The sequence below is a fragment of the Pempheris klunzingeri genome, chromosome 15 (genome assembly GCF_042242105.1).
Source record: "Pempheris klunzingeri isolate RE-2024b chromosome 15, fPemKlu1.hap1, whole genome shotgun sequence".
Taxonomy (NCBI): Eukaryota; Metazoa; Chordata; class Actinopteri; order Acropomatiformes; family Pempheridae; genus Pempheris; species Pempheris klunzingeri.
In genome coordinates, this window is record NC_092026.1 from 5,166,011 (window position 1) to 5,182,110 (window position 16,100).

Sequence of the window (16,100 nt, forward strand, 5' to 3'; positions counted from 1 at the left end):
TTGTTAGCTTAAGGGGCCATGAAGATGATTTTTAGCTCTAACATCCTTTTGGGACTCCGGTTATCTACCATTCAAACTATATTAAGACAGCATGCTAGCCCGCTAACCCGCTGACTTCCTGATCTGCCTTTTGTACATACTTTGGAAAAAAATACTTAAAAAATCCTAAATATTTCTCTTCAAATCAAAAATATACAACTAATCACAACTCTAGGATGCATCATACACCATGCCTTTCATATTCAAAATGTCCTCATTTGTGAATGTGTTTCAGTGTCATTTAGAGAAAACACAGGCCTGATACTGTACTCTTGAAGGAATAGTTTGACATTTTGAGAATTACATTAATTTGCTTTCTTGCTGAAATTACCATAAGAAGAACAATACCACTCATGTCTGTGCTGTAAATATGAAGATACTGCTTGCAGCTGGTTAGCGTAGCTTAGCATAAAGACAAAAACAGGGGAAACAGCTAACCCGGCTCTGTACGAAGGAGACAAAATTCACTTACCAGAAGCTCTAAAGCTCACTATTGCACATGATATTTAAAAATGTTAGTTTAATCTATAAAATGTCTAAAGTGTATAAATGACAATTTGAGGTTTTAAGGATTACCTGGGATTTTTTGTGAGGTTCCCAGGCAACCAGAAGAGGCTCTAGGAAGTGAACAGGAAGTTTACATTTTAGTTTTTGTACAGACAAAAACAAAACAAGATATATTAATCATTTTGGGCTGAGTATGGCTAGCGGTTCCCCTCTGTTGCTGTCTTCACGCTAAAATAAGCTAAGCTAAAATAAGCTAAGCTAACCGGCCGCCAGTGGTAGCTTCATATATACTGTACAGTTATGAGGTTGGTATCGATCTCCTCATGCAACCCTCTGCAAAAAAGAAAATATGCGAAGAAAATGTCAAACTGTTCTTTTAAACTGGCCAGAAGGGACCACTTCATCAAAGTTTCTTGAGCACTTTTATTTGTATCCTTTCAGGTTTGTAATAGCGATTTGTCCTCATCTCATATTTTAAACAGGTCAATCATTGTAGAATCACATTACTGCAACTCTTAGGTTCTGCAACTCTAAAAACCCTAAGGTATCCTACTAAAAAAAGTTTTAGTAAAAAAAAAAATATATATAGCAAAAGAAAGAAAGAAAAACAACAAACAAACAAAAGTAAAAATAATAAAATCAAAATCGTGTAAAATCATCAAGCCATCTGAAGAAGATTGTGTTCCATTGTCAGTTTTGCACAGAACCATGCAAAGGAGCAGGGTTGGTTTCTCAGTTCGACCAGTGATGTGTGCCTGTGTGGCCGTATATACCAGCAGACCTCAAGCCATGCCATTATCTGAAGACCACAGGAAGCTCTAATTAGTGGTGGTGAGAAAGGTAGAGTACTACATATTTCATTGTTGTGTGTGTGTGTGTATGAGTGTGCAGCATTGAGCTAAAAGTGAACTCTGTTCTCCGACAAACACACTCACAAATATTCTCTCAGTCTGTCTCACTTTCACTTACTCTCTGAACTTTTTCATTTCTCACGGTGTTAGTAGAAATAGAAAAAAAAAAAAAGTCAAAACATTTAGAGTTGCTGTGTAATGGAGGCAATGTTATGCATTACATTAAGACATTTTCTTTAAATTTTTGGAGAGGAATGTATCTGAAAAAGGAATGCAATGCTGTATTTAGACTGTTAACATCGTAAAAAAGCTCTGAAATTAGTAATTAAATAACCCTCTACTATTTATACATTCAGGCACTGAAAAATCACATGTCAATATGTAACTAAAAAAGATAGTCGCTCTCATTTTCCCTTGGTAAGAACAAGGAAGCTGAAACCTTGAAGTTGGCAACTGTGTAAATTTTTCCTACCCAGTAGTAATGCCATAAGCATCCCCTTTGCTCTTCTTCTGTGTGACAGTTTCCCCTCCCCATTTTTCGGACACTGACCTGAAGTCAGAGCTTTCGTAGCCTCTTGTAAAGCTTTCACCCTAACCTATGGGAAAGAATCCATGACACTAGTCTTTAGAAAGGGAAATCCAATGGTTTGTCTCACTCTCCTCACCGTACAAACAGACAGACGGACGGATGGGTGGACGGATGTCCTCCATGGCCTCAGAGGGCCAGCAGGTGAGCCGAGGCCCTCGGCTCCACAGACCAACTTCCCCCCTCGTGGTTAAGGACTCTCCGGTGTGATAGCCAGCTCTCACCCCAGCGACCCTGAACTCAGTCATTTTTTAACTATACAAGGGCTTTTACAAAAAAGCTAACTTGAACAGCCATACAATGGCTAAAACATAAACCATATCTCTACTTTATCTCGGTTTTTCAGTCATTTTTAATTTTTTTTTTCTCTTTTTCTTTTTTTGGATGCATTTGTGTTTTTTCTTGATTTAAGTCTTTGTTTGCCTTTCTTTGTTCTTTTGGAGTAGCTCTGATCCAGTCCTGTGCTGAGAGGCTCAGTCACAGGGGAATTGGTTTTTGGATTGGATGTTGGGTAGGAAGGAAGGGTAGAGAGGAAAGGTGGGAGGGAGGGAGAGAATAAGGGCAAGGATCGGGTCAAGGGTGAAGATATGGGTTCATTATTAGTCCAGACGTGGACTCGCCAGCGGTTACAGGGACGGCTTTGGGAAAGAACGAGGTGACGAGTTGGTTTGGGAAACGTAGGGCTCGTAGGGGATTGCAGAAGGTGTGTCAAGGTTATCCGCTATCAGAGGAGGTGTGTGGTGCTGTGGAGGGAGAGCGCCGCCTTCGAGCGGTGGAAGTCCAGGATCGCTCAGAGCGTTCAGAGCGCTCTGAGGCTAGTGAGGCGGGCCGAAAGCGGTGAACAAAGCCGTCCAGGAAGTCCTGCTGCTGCTGGGTTATGGCTTGGGAGATGAGGCAGGGCAGCGCCTGCAGGCTGCCCGTCACCGAGTCCAGCTTGTCCTCCAATGTGCCGATGCGCTTGTCCAGCTCCTCACTGCGCTCCTGCAGCTCTGACACCAGGTCATACATCACATTCTGGGTCTAATGATGGAGAGAAAGTAAATGTGTTTGTGGAGGTGCAAGAGCAGGGAGGTGGGACAAAGGAGGGAGAGACAAGATAAAAAACATTCAAATCAGTTTTACAACTTAATATGAAGGAGAGCTGCACCAAATTACATTTGCAGAGGATGCAGTGTGTATACACTGCCATGTATACATGTAATAACATCATAAATTACATGAGTAGACAGTCTTAATCTAACTTACTCAGTCTGAAGAGAGGGAAATAATGACAGGAAGCAGTGTGAGGGGAAGCTGTATAGTTTCAGCCAGTCAGCACAGATTTTATCTTCCCACCGCTTCACAACCACCTTCTCCAATCCATTTATAGCCAGAGAAGGTCTTTAATGCTTTATGTATGCGCCTGACACAACTCATTCATATAATGAAAAGCGCCTCTATTATTTAGGCACTTATTGTTCCGCAGTGGATGCAGTGGGGTCTCTGTTAATGTATGTATGTTTCTGCACTTAATTCTTATATTTAGACTATTTCAATTTTGCATCTATATATAATAAATTCCAGTCATTTTCATGTGACACACAATTTAAAGGTCACCAGTAGTTCTCACAAGATACTTTATACCCATTTAAGGCCTTTTTCAAACATCTGTACACATCTTCCTCATGGGGATTAAAAAAAAGCGACACTGATCCGTTGAACCACTGTAGGGTGTACACAGATGGATCTGACCATCGAGCAGAGTAAGGGCAAGTAAACACACATTAAAGGAGCTGGCCTAGGAACCTTTTAAAATACACACTGGAGTGCAAATGCCATCCACATCAAATGAGGCTGCAGTCATGTACCTCGCTTTGAACCCTCTCTCTGCTCTGCTTTGGTGGGTCAGCTGACGTCTGTACAGGACTGAAGCTATCAGTGCATGACTGCGTTCACCCTCTTAGAGCCATATACTGTTAACGGTTCAGGTTCCTCAAACTATTACTCTTGCATTAGTAATATGGCAAGTATTAATGGACTTGGTAACAACAAAAGTATCCAGTAGACTTTAGGGATAGTCCTGGACTTGTTTCCATTATTGTATCTGGTGATTTTAAAGGCCCTATCAAGAATAAAGCAGTTGGTGTACATGGAGTTCATTAACTAAAGCCTTTTCTCGCTGAAACGTCACTGATGAAGATGAAAGATGCCAAACTGCTAGAGCTGAGGGGAAATGATGGGAAAATATTGATTATAGCCACTTTAAAGTTACATCAGAGGGGAGGCTCACCTTTGCGAGGTCCACCAAGGTGTTAGCCTGATCGTTGAGTTTTCTCTGCTCCATCTTGACACTGCGCAGTCTGGTGGAGGTGGGAACAGGAAGAGGAGGGAAGGCGTAGGAGGAAAAAGGAGAAAGGGGAGGAGGCAAATAAGAGTGACAGAGGGAATAAGGGAATAGAGGGGAGGAGGGCGGTTTGCAGGAGTGGAGCATAGAGAGACAGGTAGTTTGGGGTTATGAGGGGGCAAAGAGGGCCAACAGGGAAGAAAGAAGGAGGAGGAACAACACAGTTTTTATCAGGCGTGCTCTCTCACTGATGACATTGAAAAGAGAGAGGAGAGCCTGCATGCATCGTAAATATATGTACATATCTCGATGTATACATATATATATATATATGTGTGTATATATATATATATACATACATATATATATATATACACACAAGCATTCCTGGTCTTGGTCAATGAAATACCAACCAAAACATGCAAAACTGCGGAAGCATACTACACTCATTTTGAAAAAAATAATGCATTTTTTGTTATAACAAGATCTTTTTCTCATCATAATGTAATGTTACCTTAAAGTAGTAGTGTTTGCTGCAATGAGAAACAGTCTTAATACTGAGAGATAATCTTGTTACAACTCAAAATCCCAATATAATGCAAAAAAACTTATTATTATGATGACAAAACATGGAGGGTTTTTTTTTTCAGCAAGAACGCAATATGCTTCCATACAAGAAAACCCCAAACTCTGTGTTTGAAATCAAAACATTCCCATCTCTTTCCACCCAAAAGTAAGACATTACAAAAGGAAAAAGATGACATGCCCTCTGTCAGTGCTACACACAGCTCAGTGGTAGGACTTCATATATACACACTGGTCATTCAGTAAGCGTGCAGTGACTGTGAGTGACTTTGTGCATGATGAAACTTTCAGAGCTGGATTGTGTGTGTGTGTGTGTGTGTGTGTGTGTGTGTGTGTGCGTGTGTGTGTAGATGTGCATGCGCTGATGTGTGTGCATGTGGATGCCACAGAAAAAAGATGAAGCTTGCCAGAAATAAACTGTCTAATGACACTGCTGAACATAAGGGAACATAGACATTTCAAACAACTTGCACAGTGATACATTGGACATGTTTTGTGATGCCTTCAATATTGTGCCTCTTTATCTCTAATCAAATACATTATGGCACTGTAAGAGCTGCTAACGCTGATGTGAATAATGTGTTATTGTTAGCGGTGGCATCACACAGCCATCATCTGGGTGTGTGAGAGGAAGAATTTCCCTGTTCGGCAAATTATGAGACAGGATGACATTCAAGGGCATTTATTCATGTGCAAATCAGTATATCAGAGCAGAGTGAGACTGCTCGCTTACGGCTCTATCTCTGTGGGAAACCGTTGCAGCTCGTATGAGTCTGTTTGCTCGGCTTTGTCATCCCTTATGGCTGTCGAAGAATGGGGGCTAAGAGGTAACAGCGCTGCTTATTAGTGTAACGTATTATGAGTGCAACTTTATTCTACAAGCAACGCGTTTTGTCATGTCTTTTTTGCGCTATGTCATCAATGCCATGTACAAGCTGTGGCATTTGATCTTACATAAGTAAGGGGAAAAAAGCAAAAATCAATATTTAAACAACAGCGAATATTTCAACCGCAGTAGACCTACAGCACATTACAGTGTGTGTGTGTGTGTGTGTGTGTGTGTGCGTGTTCATGTCATCACAAAACCATCAGGCGTGTAGGATGAGTTCTTTTGATGCAGGTTAATATAGCCTCCAGAGCAGCTATATTAATCATGGGCAACATTGTACAGTACATCGTAGATGATTATGAACTGCTGGCCAGGCCAACAAAGCTCCAAGCTCATTCTGCTCAAGATGCTTTTTCTTTCACACGTTCTCTCCAGACAACCCTCCACTATTGACATCGGTGGCAAAATGTTGATGCTTATTTTTTTGTTTCATTCCATTGAAAGGGGGGTGGGAGGGAGAGGGACGTAAATGGAACACTTAAGTAAAGAAAAACAAAAAAAAAAATCAGCATCCAGCTCTTTTTTTCTTTTTTTTTTTTTTAAAGGTAACAAACGCTTTTTTTTCATGCATGTCAAACGCAGACATGAAGAGAGGAGAAGGAGGAGGAGGAGGAGGAGGATGTTGAGGAAACAGTAGGAGGAGGATACATAGAAGACTCAACTTACTTCTGAGCTCTGCAGTGATAGAGCAAAACAAAGACAGAACACAGTACAGAGTTTTAACCCCACAACATTCACGAAACGAGTGAAACCATTACACTTCTCACTGTAAGCACAGGGTCAAAGGGGTCGGAGGGAGAGGGGGACGGGGAGGGGAATAGGAAGGACCATTACACTAGATTGCAGTGTGTGTGCTTGCGTATGTGTGTGTGTGCGTGTGTGAGAGTTTACATGTGTGCCAGCATGACAATCAAAAGAAACAGTACATAGGAGAGGACATTGTAACAAACACTAGAGGTGAGACTAGCAAATATTCTCAGCTGCGACTACATCAGTTTATTAGCAGTACAACTATTAATAATACAGCCTAAATATCTTGTACCACAAATAACATTAAAGACAATCACATGGATTGAACATCTTAAGAGCTATTTTTCAACGACATACTGTGGTTTTAGATTTTGGACATGCTGAGTGATTCCATTTGGTGGCAGGTGGTGAACTCATATTTCTGTCAAACATTTTTTTATACATCAGATGACAAAACAAAAGCAGTGCAGGACTTACTGGTGAATGGCTTGGAGAAACTTGCGCTGGTGTTTCCGCACCTTGGCGTGATCTATCTTCTTGACCAACTTAGTGTGTTTGTAGATGAGCCATGTTTCCCTGAGTACATTGGCAGCTGTGTTCTTTACCTGTGAACCGAGGTTGAGAGAGACATTTAACCACTAAAGACCTGGCGTACACATGCGTGGACATCACATTTTGGGTTATATTACCATAGTAGTTAATTCTGCTTAGCTGGGGCATGTGTTATAAATATATGCTATAAATGTTATAAATACATGCAAAAGCAGTCAGGAAAAAAAACTGCTATGTTCAGGGTGGAAATAAAGAGTTTTGCACAAAGGTGACTTTATTGTGTTTTCTGGAAATTAAGACCGATTGTCCACATATGTGGACATAATTTTTCTCTAAAACTACACCATGTAAAAAGATGATGCTTAGGTTTTATACTTATCAGGGTCCAATAAGCCCAAATAGCAAGGAGAAATAAAAAATGCATATCAAACAAGAGCTCGGGTCTTAAGAGGTTAAGATGCACAGTGACTTCACCCAGGGCATCCACGTTTAAAGTTAGCGTCTGAAAATCACTGAGAAAGTGGCAAGTAAATGATTAAACATTATTTTTACGGCACATCTCAAAGCCACAGTTACAAGCTCGTCTGAAGATGTAATAATGTACAATACAAACCGTGAAATACAAGACTGTCATAGGATGGTCATATGCAGAGAAGTAAAAGAAAATCAAATGAAACAGCATAAAACCACTGGGGTAATAAGTTATAGTCATAAAAATAGTGGCCTGTGCAGAGAGGGAGGGGGGCTAAAATCTTTTTAAAATGCAACACAGACTCAGCTGATGTGTCTGAGTTTACCATATCACAATTTTGACTGTGTAAGATAATCGGCTTAACACAGATATGACATAGATATAATGCAGCGTAACATAGAGATATGCACTGATAGCATAATGAGGACGCCCTGTACATCAGCGGCTTTCAAATGGGGGGTCAGCGCCCCGAAGGGATCCAAGATTATTCTAAAAAGTTGCAAGATAAAAAAAGAGAAAACATATTTCTGCTGCACAACATTGTTTTGACTGGGTTGTTTCAGATCTAGTCTAGTTTTAGTCTAGTTCTTTAGGAAAACTGCACAGATGACACAGAATGAAATTTAAATTAACAGCTGGAAAATCACTCTTCGATCAAACTGCTTACAGCACACGTCCCTGTGCGGCCTGCAATGAGGCACCCTTGTTGTAAACAAGCATTATTTTATCACCGTTACTCCCAGGGCAGTGGTGCGCTGTGACTCACTCGTTTGCAGAGTTGTGTGTCCATCATGAAGTTGTGGACATGCTTCTCAGCCTTGGTCAGCTCCAGCTTCCTGGCCACCACTGCAACCACCAGCGCAGTGCAACCAGCTCCCTGTCGCACAAAGATATGGTCAAAACAAACTCAGTGACATTTCGTATCAAAATGCAATTAACTGCAATTAACTGTATAATATAATAACAATAAAAGTGAGCGGAACAGTGAGTTGCATTTGGCATCTTTACAGAAATACCAGCTGAAAGAACAGTGAAACTGGGAGGGTTTTTCAGTATCAATTACTGTGCTACAGATAAGTAGAATATGATAACTAAAACAAGCTGTGCTCAAGTTCCACATTCTTTGGAGGTCAGTTCGTCAGAAAGGTGGAGCAGCACCGACCGGTATATACAAAAGTTATGGGTAAGACAGGACGGTACTCCATATCAAGACTTATGGGCTGTATGTGGGTGAATTTAGTGACTTAAACAGCTGCAAATTGAGTTCAAATGCCATGAATTTTTATGATTCACAGTGAATTTTCTGTTTCTAGTCAGTTCAGTTACACTCCAGCACACTATTTTGTTGATTGTCGAAAACAACTAACAGTTACACAAGTAGAATTATATATAAAGTTAGCTCAGGGTCGTATTTCTTTTTGCACTGAGTTCAGTCATGGTCAGAGCGTAGCTGGCAGTGAGAGCTGAGGTTTAGTTTTATAACTGTTCTAGTCAGAGCTGTCCTGTGAGTGTTACGTATTTATGTGAGTGAAGAAGAAAGGAACCCACCATAATCCCTGTAAGCAGACACACGCCTTTCCCACAGTACGTGTGTGGTACCATGTCGCCGTAGCCGATTGAGAGGAAGGTAATCGAGATGAGCCACATGGCTCCCAGGAAGTTACTGGTCACTTCCTGTTTGTCATGATACCTGAAGGGACGAAGATAAGCAGAAGTGGGATATACACAGTCAGTAAAACCGCACACAGTTTCTTGAACGTGAGCATGCTGGGGAATGACGTGGTGCTGTGTGAACCAAACAGGGGTGGTGGGTGGAGGAGGTGGAGGTGGTGAAGATCGAGGAGGAGGAGGAGGAGGAGGAGGAAGAAATCATGGCACAAGGTGTCACACCTGTTTTGTGAAGCCAGTTTGGAGTAAAATAAAAAAAGGCATCGAAGTCCATTCTGAGTAACAAAAATGGAGGCTTATTCAATGGATTTACAAGAGATAGTCTGATTTATTTCTATTCTTCTTTGAGTCATTTCTATCTGAGACAGTTTAATGGAGAAACAAGTTTCATGTGCATTAAACTTAAACTGACATGTGGGCTGAAAAAAGCAAATAGTGTCAGTTTTATGTTAAAAAAAAAAAAAAAACAATTTGATGGAATGATTTCAAACTGAGTGCAAAACCACTGAACATGTGCTTCATGTTCAGTGTCTGTTCATATAACAATTAACCATTAGGTGACAGCAATGATATGAAGGAGCATTCAAAAATGGGTCTGAGGCCAAATCACTTACTCTTATTCTACATTAGCATTTCAATTGCCGTTTTAGACAACATGTTTCAGATGACAAAGAGACAGACCATGTCGCTGTAAGTGACTGGATAAAAAGTACCGCAGGTCAAACTTGATTTGAATATGACAACCCAACAAATGTAATGTCAGAGCATCCAAAATATATGCATATACTGCTGCATCAAATCAAACTAACAATTGGCTTATTGGTCACGGTTTGCTGCAAATCTTCTTCCATAAAGTTTACGCTGCCCCAGAAAAGGTTTGGCAATGCAAATCATCACTTCAAACATGTTGTTTGCTGAAAATAGCTGACAGCCATGCTTGAATTGTCAGTCCAAAGACCCACAGTGCATATGCAAAGATATTTCTAAAATAAAACCCACACTGTACAAAGCTGGATTGATGATGACATTCCCATACCTTTTGCAGCAAGACAAAAGTCCATCACAGAGGCAAATCTGCCTCATCCACCCACCCTCATTCAACTCGCCTCATTATTCCCAATGGGCTGTCTAGGAGGAGATCAGATAAGATTTAATTTTAGAGTTAAAATCAAATATTCATTAAACACTTTGAGACAACATCTCACTAACATGTTTCTGACAAGACTGGGGATTTTGTTGAGGCTTTTCTAAGGGGGATTCTGACTGGGCCAATCATGAATTGCTAACAGCTTCAAACTATCCAGCGGTGACCCAGCATGTGGACTCAAAATGGCCAGAACAATCACCTCTAATTAGCACACAAGTACAGATTGGAACACTTGAGGCCAGACGATGAATTTCTTAAGCTTTCCTTTCCAAATGAGGAGAAAAAAAAAAAAAACAGAGTTGGTTTTGTTGAAATGCCCGCTCCTCCTTCTCCTCCAAGACAGTTCATTGTTATCTAATATCATCAGAATCAACTAATCATGCCTTCTGCAGTTCTTCAAACTCCCACTTTCAAGTTTCTATTCATGCTCAAAGTCAGGGGGAAAAATAACTATGAGCACTTTTTTTCCCTCAGAATGACAAAAAAAGTGTGCAGTCTGTGGGATTCAAGCCTCTTAAATGACATGCAGAGAAGCAGTCTGTACAATACCATGCAGGAATAAAAAAGATGTCTGCATCCTGCATGCTTCAAAGCCAGTATATTGAGAGCAGGGGAGCAATGGGAAAACCTGGAGTCCATTCAGAGATGAAAACCACCTCTGACAAATACTGCAGTATTATCGGGTGGACGGGGATCGTACGTCTTCTCGGACGGGCTTTCATTTGTAAACAGTGGGGTAGGATTGGATGAGTAACAAAGGAAGAAGCTCATTGAATTTGACACCCCTGTCTCTTTTACCTGCATCCCAACACTTCACCAGCTGCCCTTTGATAGCTGCCAGGGGGCTAAACATGATCAGCTGGCTAAATATTGTAATTACAAGTGACTAGTATGTTAATTTCATTCATCTTGTCATCAAGCGTGCAGAGAGTGAGTCATGTCTTCTAGGCAGGCAGAAGTATGCTGCACCTATTGGCACAATGTGTTACAGTGTATTACAGTGGCCTACACTGTGTTGGAAGTATACCCCATAAATATGCTTGACAAAAATGCAGAAGGCATCGTTTTTTTTAGCAATAAAATCTTCAGAGAGAATGCCCCATGATTTATCATCTGTTATTCTAATAGTTTCTAATGGATGAGGCCATATATTTTCAATGCACATGTTTCAATAATTCTCTATAGTGAAAAAGAGCAGAAGACAGCTATATGGGGGTAGAGACAGAGGCTGAATGGGGAGCTAATCAATAGCGTTTTAAGGCTCTCAATATACTGTGTCAAGTTTTGGAATAGCATGGAGAAGAGCTGGCACCACTTTCAACCTATTCCAGGACAAGAGGTATATAGAGTCTCGAGCAGACAGTTTTATCCCCCACTGTTAAATTCTCCCTGACAGACACTCTGCAGCGAAAGCATTATCCTGAAATCACTTCCTCAAATATTTCAGAAATGATGCTATTTATCCAAGACTGTCACTAAAATAATACGTCCAAATAAGCTCTGAAACGTCGCTTCTGCGGTGGGTTAGAGGAGGGAGTGCAGCTTGATTCATACGACGTAAGACAAACAAGGAAACATCTCGAAGGCTCAGTCTGCAACTGAACAGGTCAACAATAATAACAGATTACGATCCTCATCGATCTCTTCAGACAGTCACCAATCTTGTCTCGTTAGCTCTGCCCCTTATTAAAATGTAAAACCATCGCTAGGATGTTTTATGTCCATGTGTACTGACTGATTCCCATTCATTCAATATGTCAGCTACCACTGTGCATAGATGAGCTCAGGGTACATAATATGAGTAAAAATACAGCGACACAAGCTCTAAACAAGCAGGATCCTAATGATGGATCAAATGTAAGACAGCCACACACACACACACGCACACACACACACACGCACACACACACACACGCACGCACGCACGCACGCACACACACACTAACTAAAAACACTATAATATGCAATATTCTATAATTTAAGAAAAAAAGATAAAAACATATAACACTAAAAAAAGTTAGTATGAATGCAACATAGTTGGCTTCAGTCTGAATAACTGCACATGCATAAAATCTGGGAAACCGCCATGACACACTGCTTCTGTGTGAAGATAATAATGTGCAGTCTGCTTCCAAAGAAGCGAGCTGTTTGAGGTATCACATATAAAGATGTTATTTCTGTGTTTTGTGTCCCTAAAATACACATCTATTGAGAAGAGAGAGTCTTTTGATATGGATGAATACATGCAAAACCTGATTCCACACCAAAATCTAAGCATCAATCTTCATCTAAAAGAAACTCAATTTCTGTTTCCGTCTGTTTCTATGTTTCTCCGCTGGTCAGCTCCTACAGCAAAGCAAATGACTTCCTCCACATTCAAAAGCTTCTGCTTAACATTCAGCTATCGCATGCGCAGAATAACAGCACTTCCACTCTTCTTCCTGCATTTTGGTTTCACATCAACAAAAACAAATTAAAATTTTTTTTTCAACAAGTGAAAGTCTTGTTGATATAAATGAATTTGAGCGCTGGCTGAGATTACTTGGGGACAAATATGTTGGGATGCTCCTCGGGGAGTGTGTTAGTTGCAGTAAACATGAGCAGATTAAACTCAAAGTGATGATGACCTAATTAAAAAACTGCAAACCTAACAGTGTTTTTACAGCACAGCCAATATGCAAAGCAAGCAAGCAAGCAGCAGCACACACCAAGTGGACTGTAACAGATTTATGATATGATCATTATATAATGTGCTTCCCAGTTTAAAAAACTAAAAAGAAACAATTAAAAACTCCAACTTAGTTAAGTTGAGCTGAGACAATAGAAGTTATTTTTATTATGTTTTAATTGGTTGGCATTTTACCGGAACTATAATATCTAAAACCGATTAAAAAAAATATATATTATTTTTGCAATTGTTTTTCAACATAACACAAACGTACAGATGCATCACCTCCCTCCCTGTCTCTCTCCCGTCCTGAAACACATTTTTATTTAATTTAAATGAATTTACATGTATTTTTTCACCATGCTGGCGCCATGGCTTTAGTGATGGCAGTGACCCCCAGAGAATTACTCCTAATGACTTTGCTGATCCCAGTGCATGCCATTCCCATCAGCCTCAGCTTTACTTTGTGCTTGTTGCTGATTAGCAAACGTAACTAAGCTAAACTAAGATGTTGAACATGATAAACATTACAACTGCTAAACATCAGCATGTTCACATTGTCATTGTGAGCATGTTAGCACAGCAACGTTAGCATTTAGCTCAACAATCGGTGTCAAAGTACACCTTCACAGAGTAGTTAAAATAGCTGTAGACTTTTTATATTGCACATTTAAAGACCATAAATATATATATCTATATAAGGACATAAGACACAGTTTTGGACGTTGCATTATGGTATTGTTAGCATGTAAAAACAACAGGCCTATATTTCTACTCTGAACCTGACACCCACCTGAATCACCCTATGCTCTACATGCATCTGTACCTTTCTCCTGGCTTGTGCACACCGGAAAAGCATAACTACAAGAAGCAAGAAAAGTTTTCATTGTACCATATGTGAGGTCTCATACCACATTTATGTTCCATCCACAGTTCAAACATATAAGCAGAGGACAGAAAGCAGTATCTGCAGCCATTTTCATCTCTTGGCTAAGTGCCCGAGTTTAACTGTGGTCAGTGAATTCTTAAACACACTTGACCAGTCGAGGGACTCAATGTCACAGTGACCCCTCGTCTGATAATCAAACATGGAGGAGTGGCCGTCTCAGAAGCTGTGTTGTCGTTCTACTTTAGCCAATTAACATAAAATATAAAAAAAGAGATGGGGAGGGGAGTGGGGGGGTCTCTGTGTCCCAGAGGTCAGCTTTAGATTAAGTGTGACTTAATGAGCCTTTGCTGCATGACATCACTGCCTGTTACACTTGCTGTGTAATTGTTGCGGGAACCTAAATGATTTTGTTACACCAATTGGAATACGATTGTACTTTAAATAATGAATTATACATAACGCATTGCTGTCAGCCAACTAAGTTGTGAATCCAAAAGTAAAGAGCTGCTTGGGTTTGCTGACTTGCAGATTTTGCAGCGAGGCAGGCTTCAGGCCTCCGCTGCCAGAAATGATCAAGTGTGTGTGTTTGTCAATCTCATCCATTTTAAAAGATGCTACACTGGAAGGATTGGGGAAATTCCTGCAAGTCACCCTATTACAAATAATGAAGTGAAAGACGTCAGCCAAAGCGAGCCCTTAACACAGTGTTTTGGCGCCACCTTTGCAAACTTTCATATTTAAGCTTCAATCAATCTTTTTTCCACCACAAAGTCAGACCTTTTCTGTCCTTCTCAGTCTCAAAGGCAGCCAGACAAGAAGCTCTGCTCCTAAAGCCTTTAATCCTAGTGTTTCACTGCTGCAGTGTGGTTATGTCTCTTGGGTTATCAGATAGAGAGTATCCTATTACAGATGTTTCATTGAATTAGACACCTCCAAAAACCTCAGCAGTTAATTCTGGTATCCCAGGCCCTGTCGAGTTACCAAACCTGTGCTCAGTCTGGAAACAAGGTCACAAAAGTCCCTGTATTTTTATTTTTTTAAAGTTATTTTGCTCTAAGAAACAATATGCTCAAGGGAAATCATTGTATACCCACTAGTGTTAAAGTTTACTTTGCTGCAAACTCTGGGTATCCAACCTTCAGGGGACACGACAAGTTTTGAAACACCACCAACACTCCACCTCCACTGCCAGCGAAGTACACCTCAGCATTGTCTTTCATGTTCCCGGTCTTCCCAGTGCACTCAGCACTCCACTTAATCTGCTGTGCTTCTGCCCACAACACTAAGTTTGGCTTTAAGGTAGCAGCGCTTGCTCATTAGACCCCGAGAGATTGCAGACTCCACCCACGTTCATGTGCCCCACAAAATGCCTTCCTAAAAAGGTTTCACGGTTTTAAAGTATTAATTCCTTCATCTCAAGCGGAGATTTCATATAATAGATTTAATAACATCAGAACAACTGAAATGGTAACAACACCTGTCTTTAAATATTTTGTTGTATCCTGAATTTGACTGCCATAATTGGAAAGAGATGAAATTAAGTACGCAAAAAAGTAATGCTCAGTTATTCAGCTGTTAAATCAGAACATGTTAGCACAATGATTTTGTTAGTAGGTGTGCTTCTACTCTCCACAGACCTGCCAGCACATTCTGGGACACTTAGGAGCCTGTCAGCTTATTATTAACACAAGAAAAGAGTCACAGATACTGCAAGAGGGGGGAAGAACTTTGCACCACCAGAATTTAATTTAATTTTGTCTGATGCCACTTGAACAGCTTTGATATGGTTATATTTCTCATCAGTGACACAAGTGCATTTTGTTAAATATTGTGAAAAGGTATAAAGAGACAATGGGATCATTTGACACTTTTAGTGTAACTTCTGGGCTTGAGCTCTAGAAGTACCACTGTGTTTGACGCAGTCCTTGCCTGCAGTACCGTAGATCCCTTGTCAGCGTGTTTTGGGCCCCCATCAGTGCTGGATTGCAGCTCTAATATCAATAGATAATATATTTTACTTGAGGTAACAAGCTTGAGGGGATGCAGCACTTACAAGTAAGCAAAAAGTACTCCTCTGCATTGACACCAAATGCTTAAAGCTGCTCCCAAGCTACTACCATTATTGCTGGGTAATATGCACCCACACAATTCAACATGTTTCCCTCGCTGTCATG

The 16,100-nt window shown here is 40.5% G+C and overlaps 1 protein-coding gene across 1 annotated transcript in view; it reads right to left on the bottom strand.

The window, feature by feature from the left end:
* Positions 1 to 2,383: 2,383 nt before the first annotated feature.
* Positions 2,384 to 16,100, bottom strand: part of kcnn1a (potassium intermediate/small conductance calcium-activated channel, subfamily N, member 1a) — a 45,934-nt gene continuing 32,217 nt past the window's right edge. The window contains exons 6-11 of the mRNA XM_070845116.1: positions 9,103 to 9,244; positions 8,321 to 8,431; positions 7,008 to 7,135; positions 6,447 to 6,455; positions 4,253 to 4,322; positions 2,384 to 3,003 (exon numbers count right to left, since the gene is read on the bottom strand). Coding sequence (XP_070701217.1) covers positions 2,698 to 3,003; positions 4,253 to 4,322; positions 6,447 to 6,455; positions 7,008 to 7,135; positions 8,321 to 8,431; positions 9,103 to 9,244 — 766 coding nt within the window. The 3' untranslated portion in view covers positions 2,384 to 2,697. The remainder of the gene's footprint in view (positions 3,004 to 4,252; positions 4,323 to 6,446; positions 6,456 to 7,007; positions 7,136 to 8,320; positions 8,432 to 9,102; positions 9,245 to 16,100) is intronic.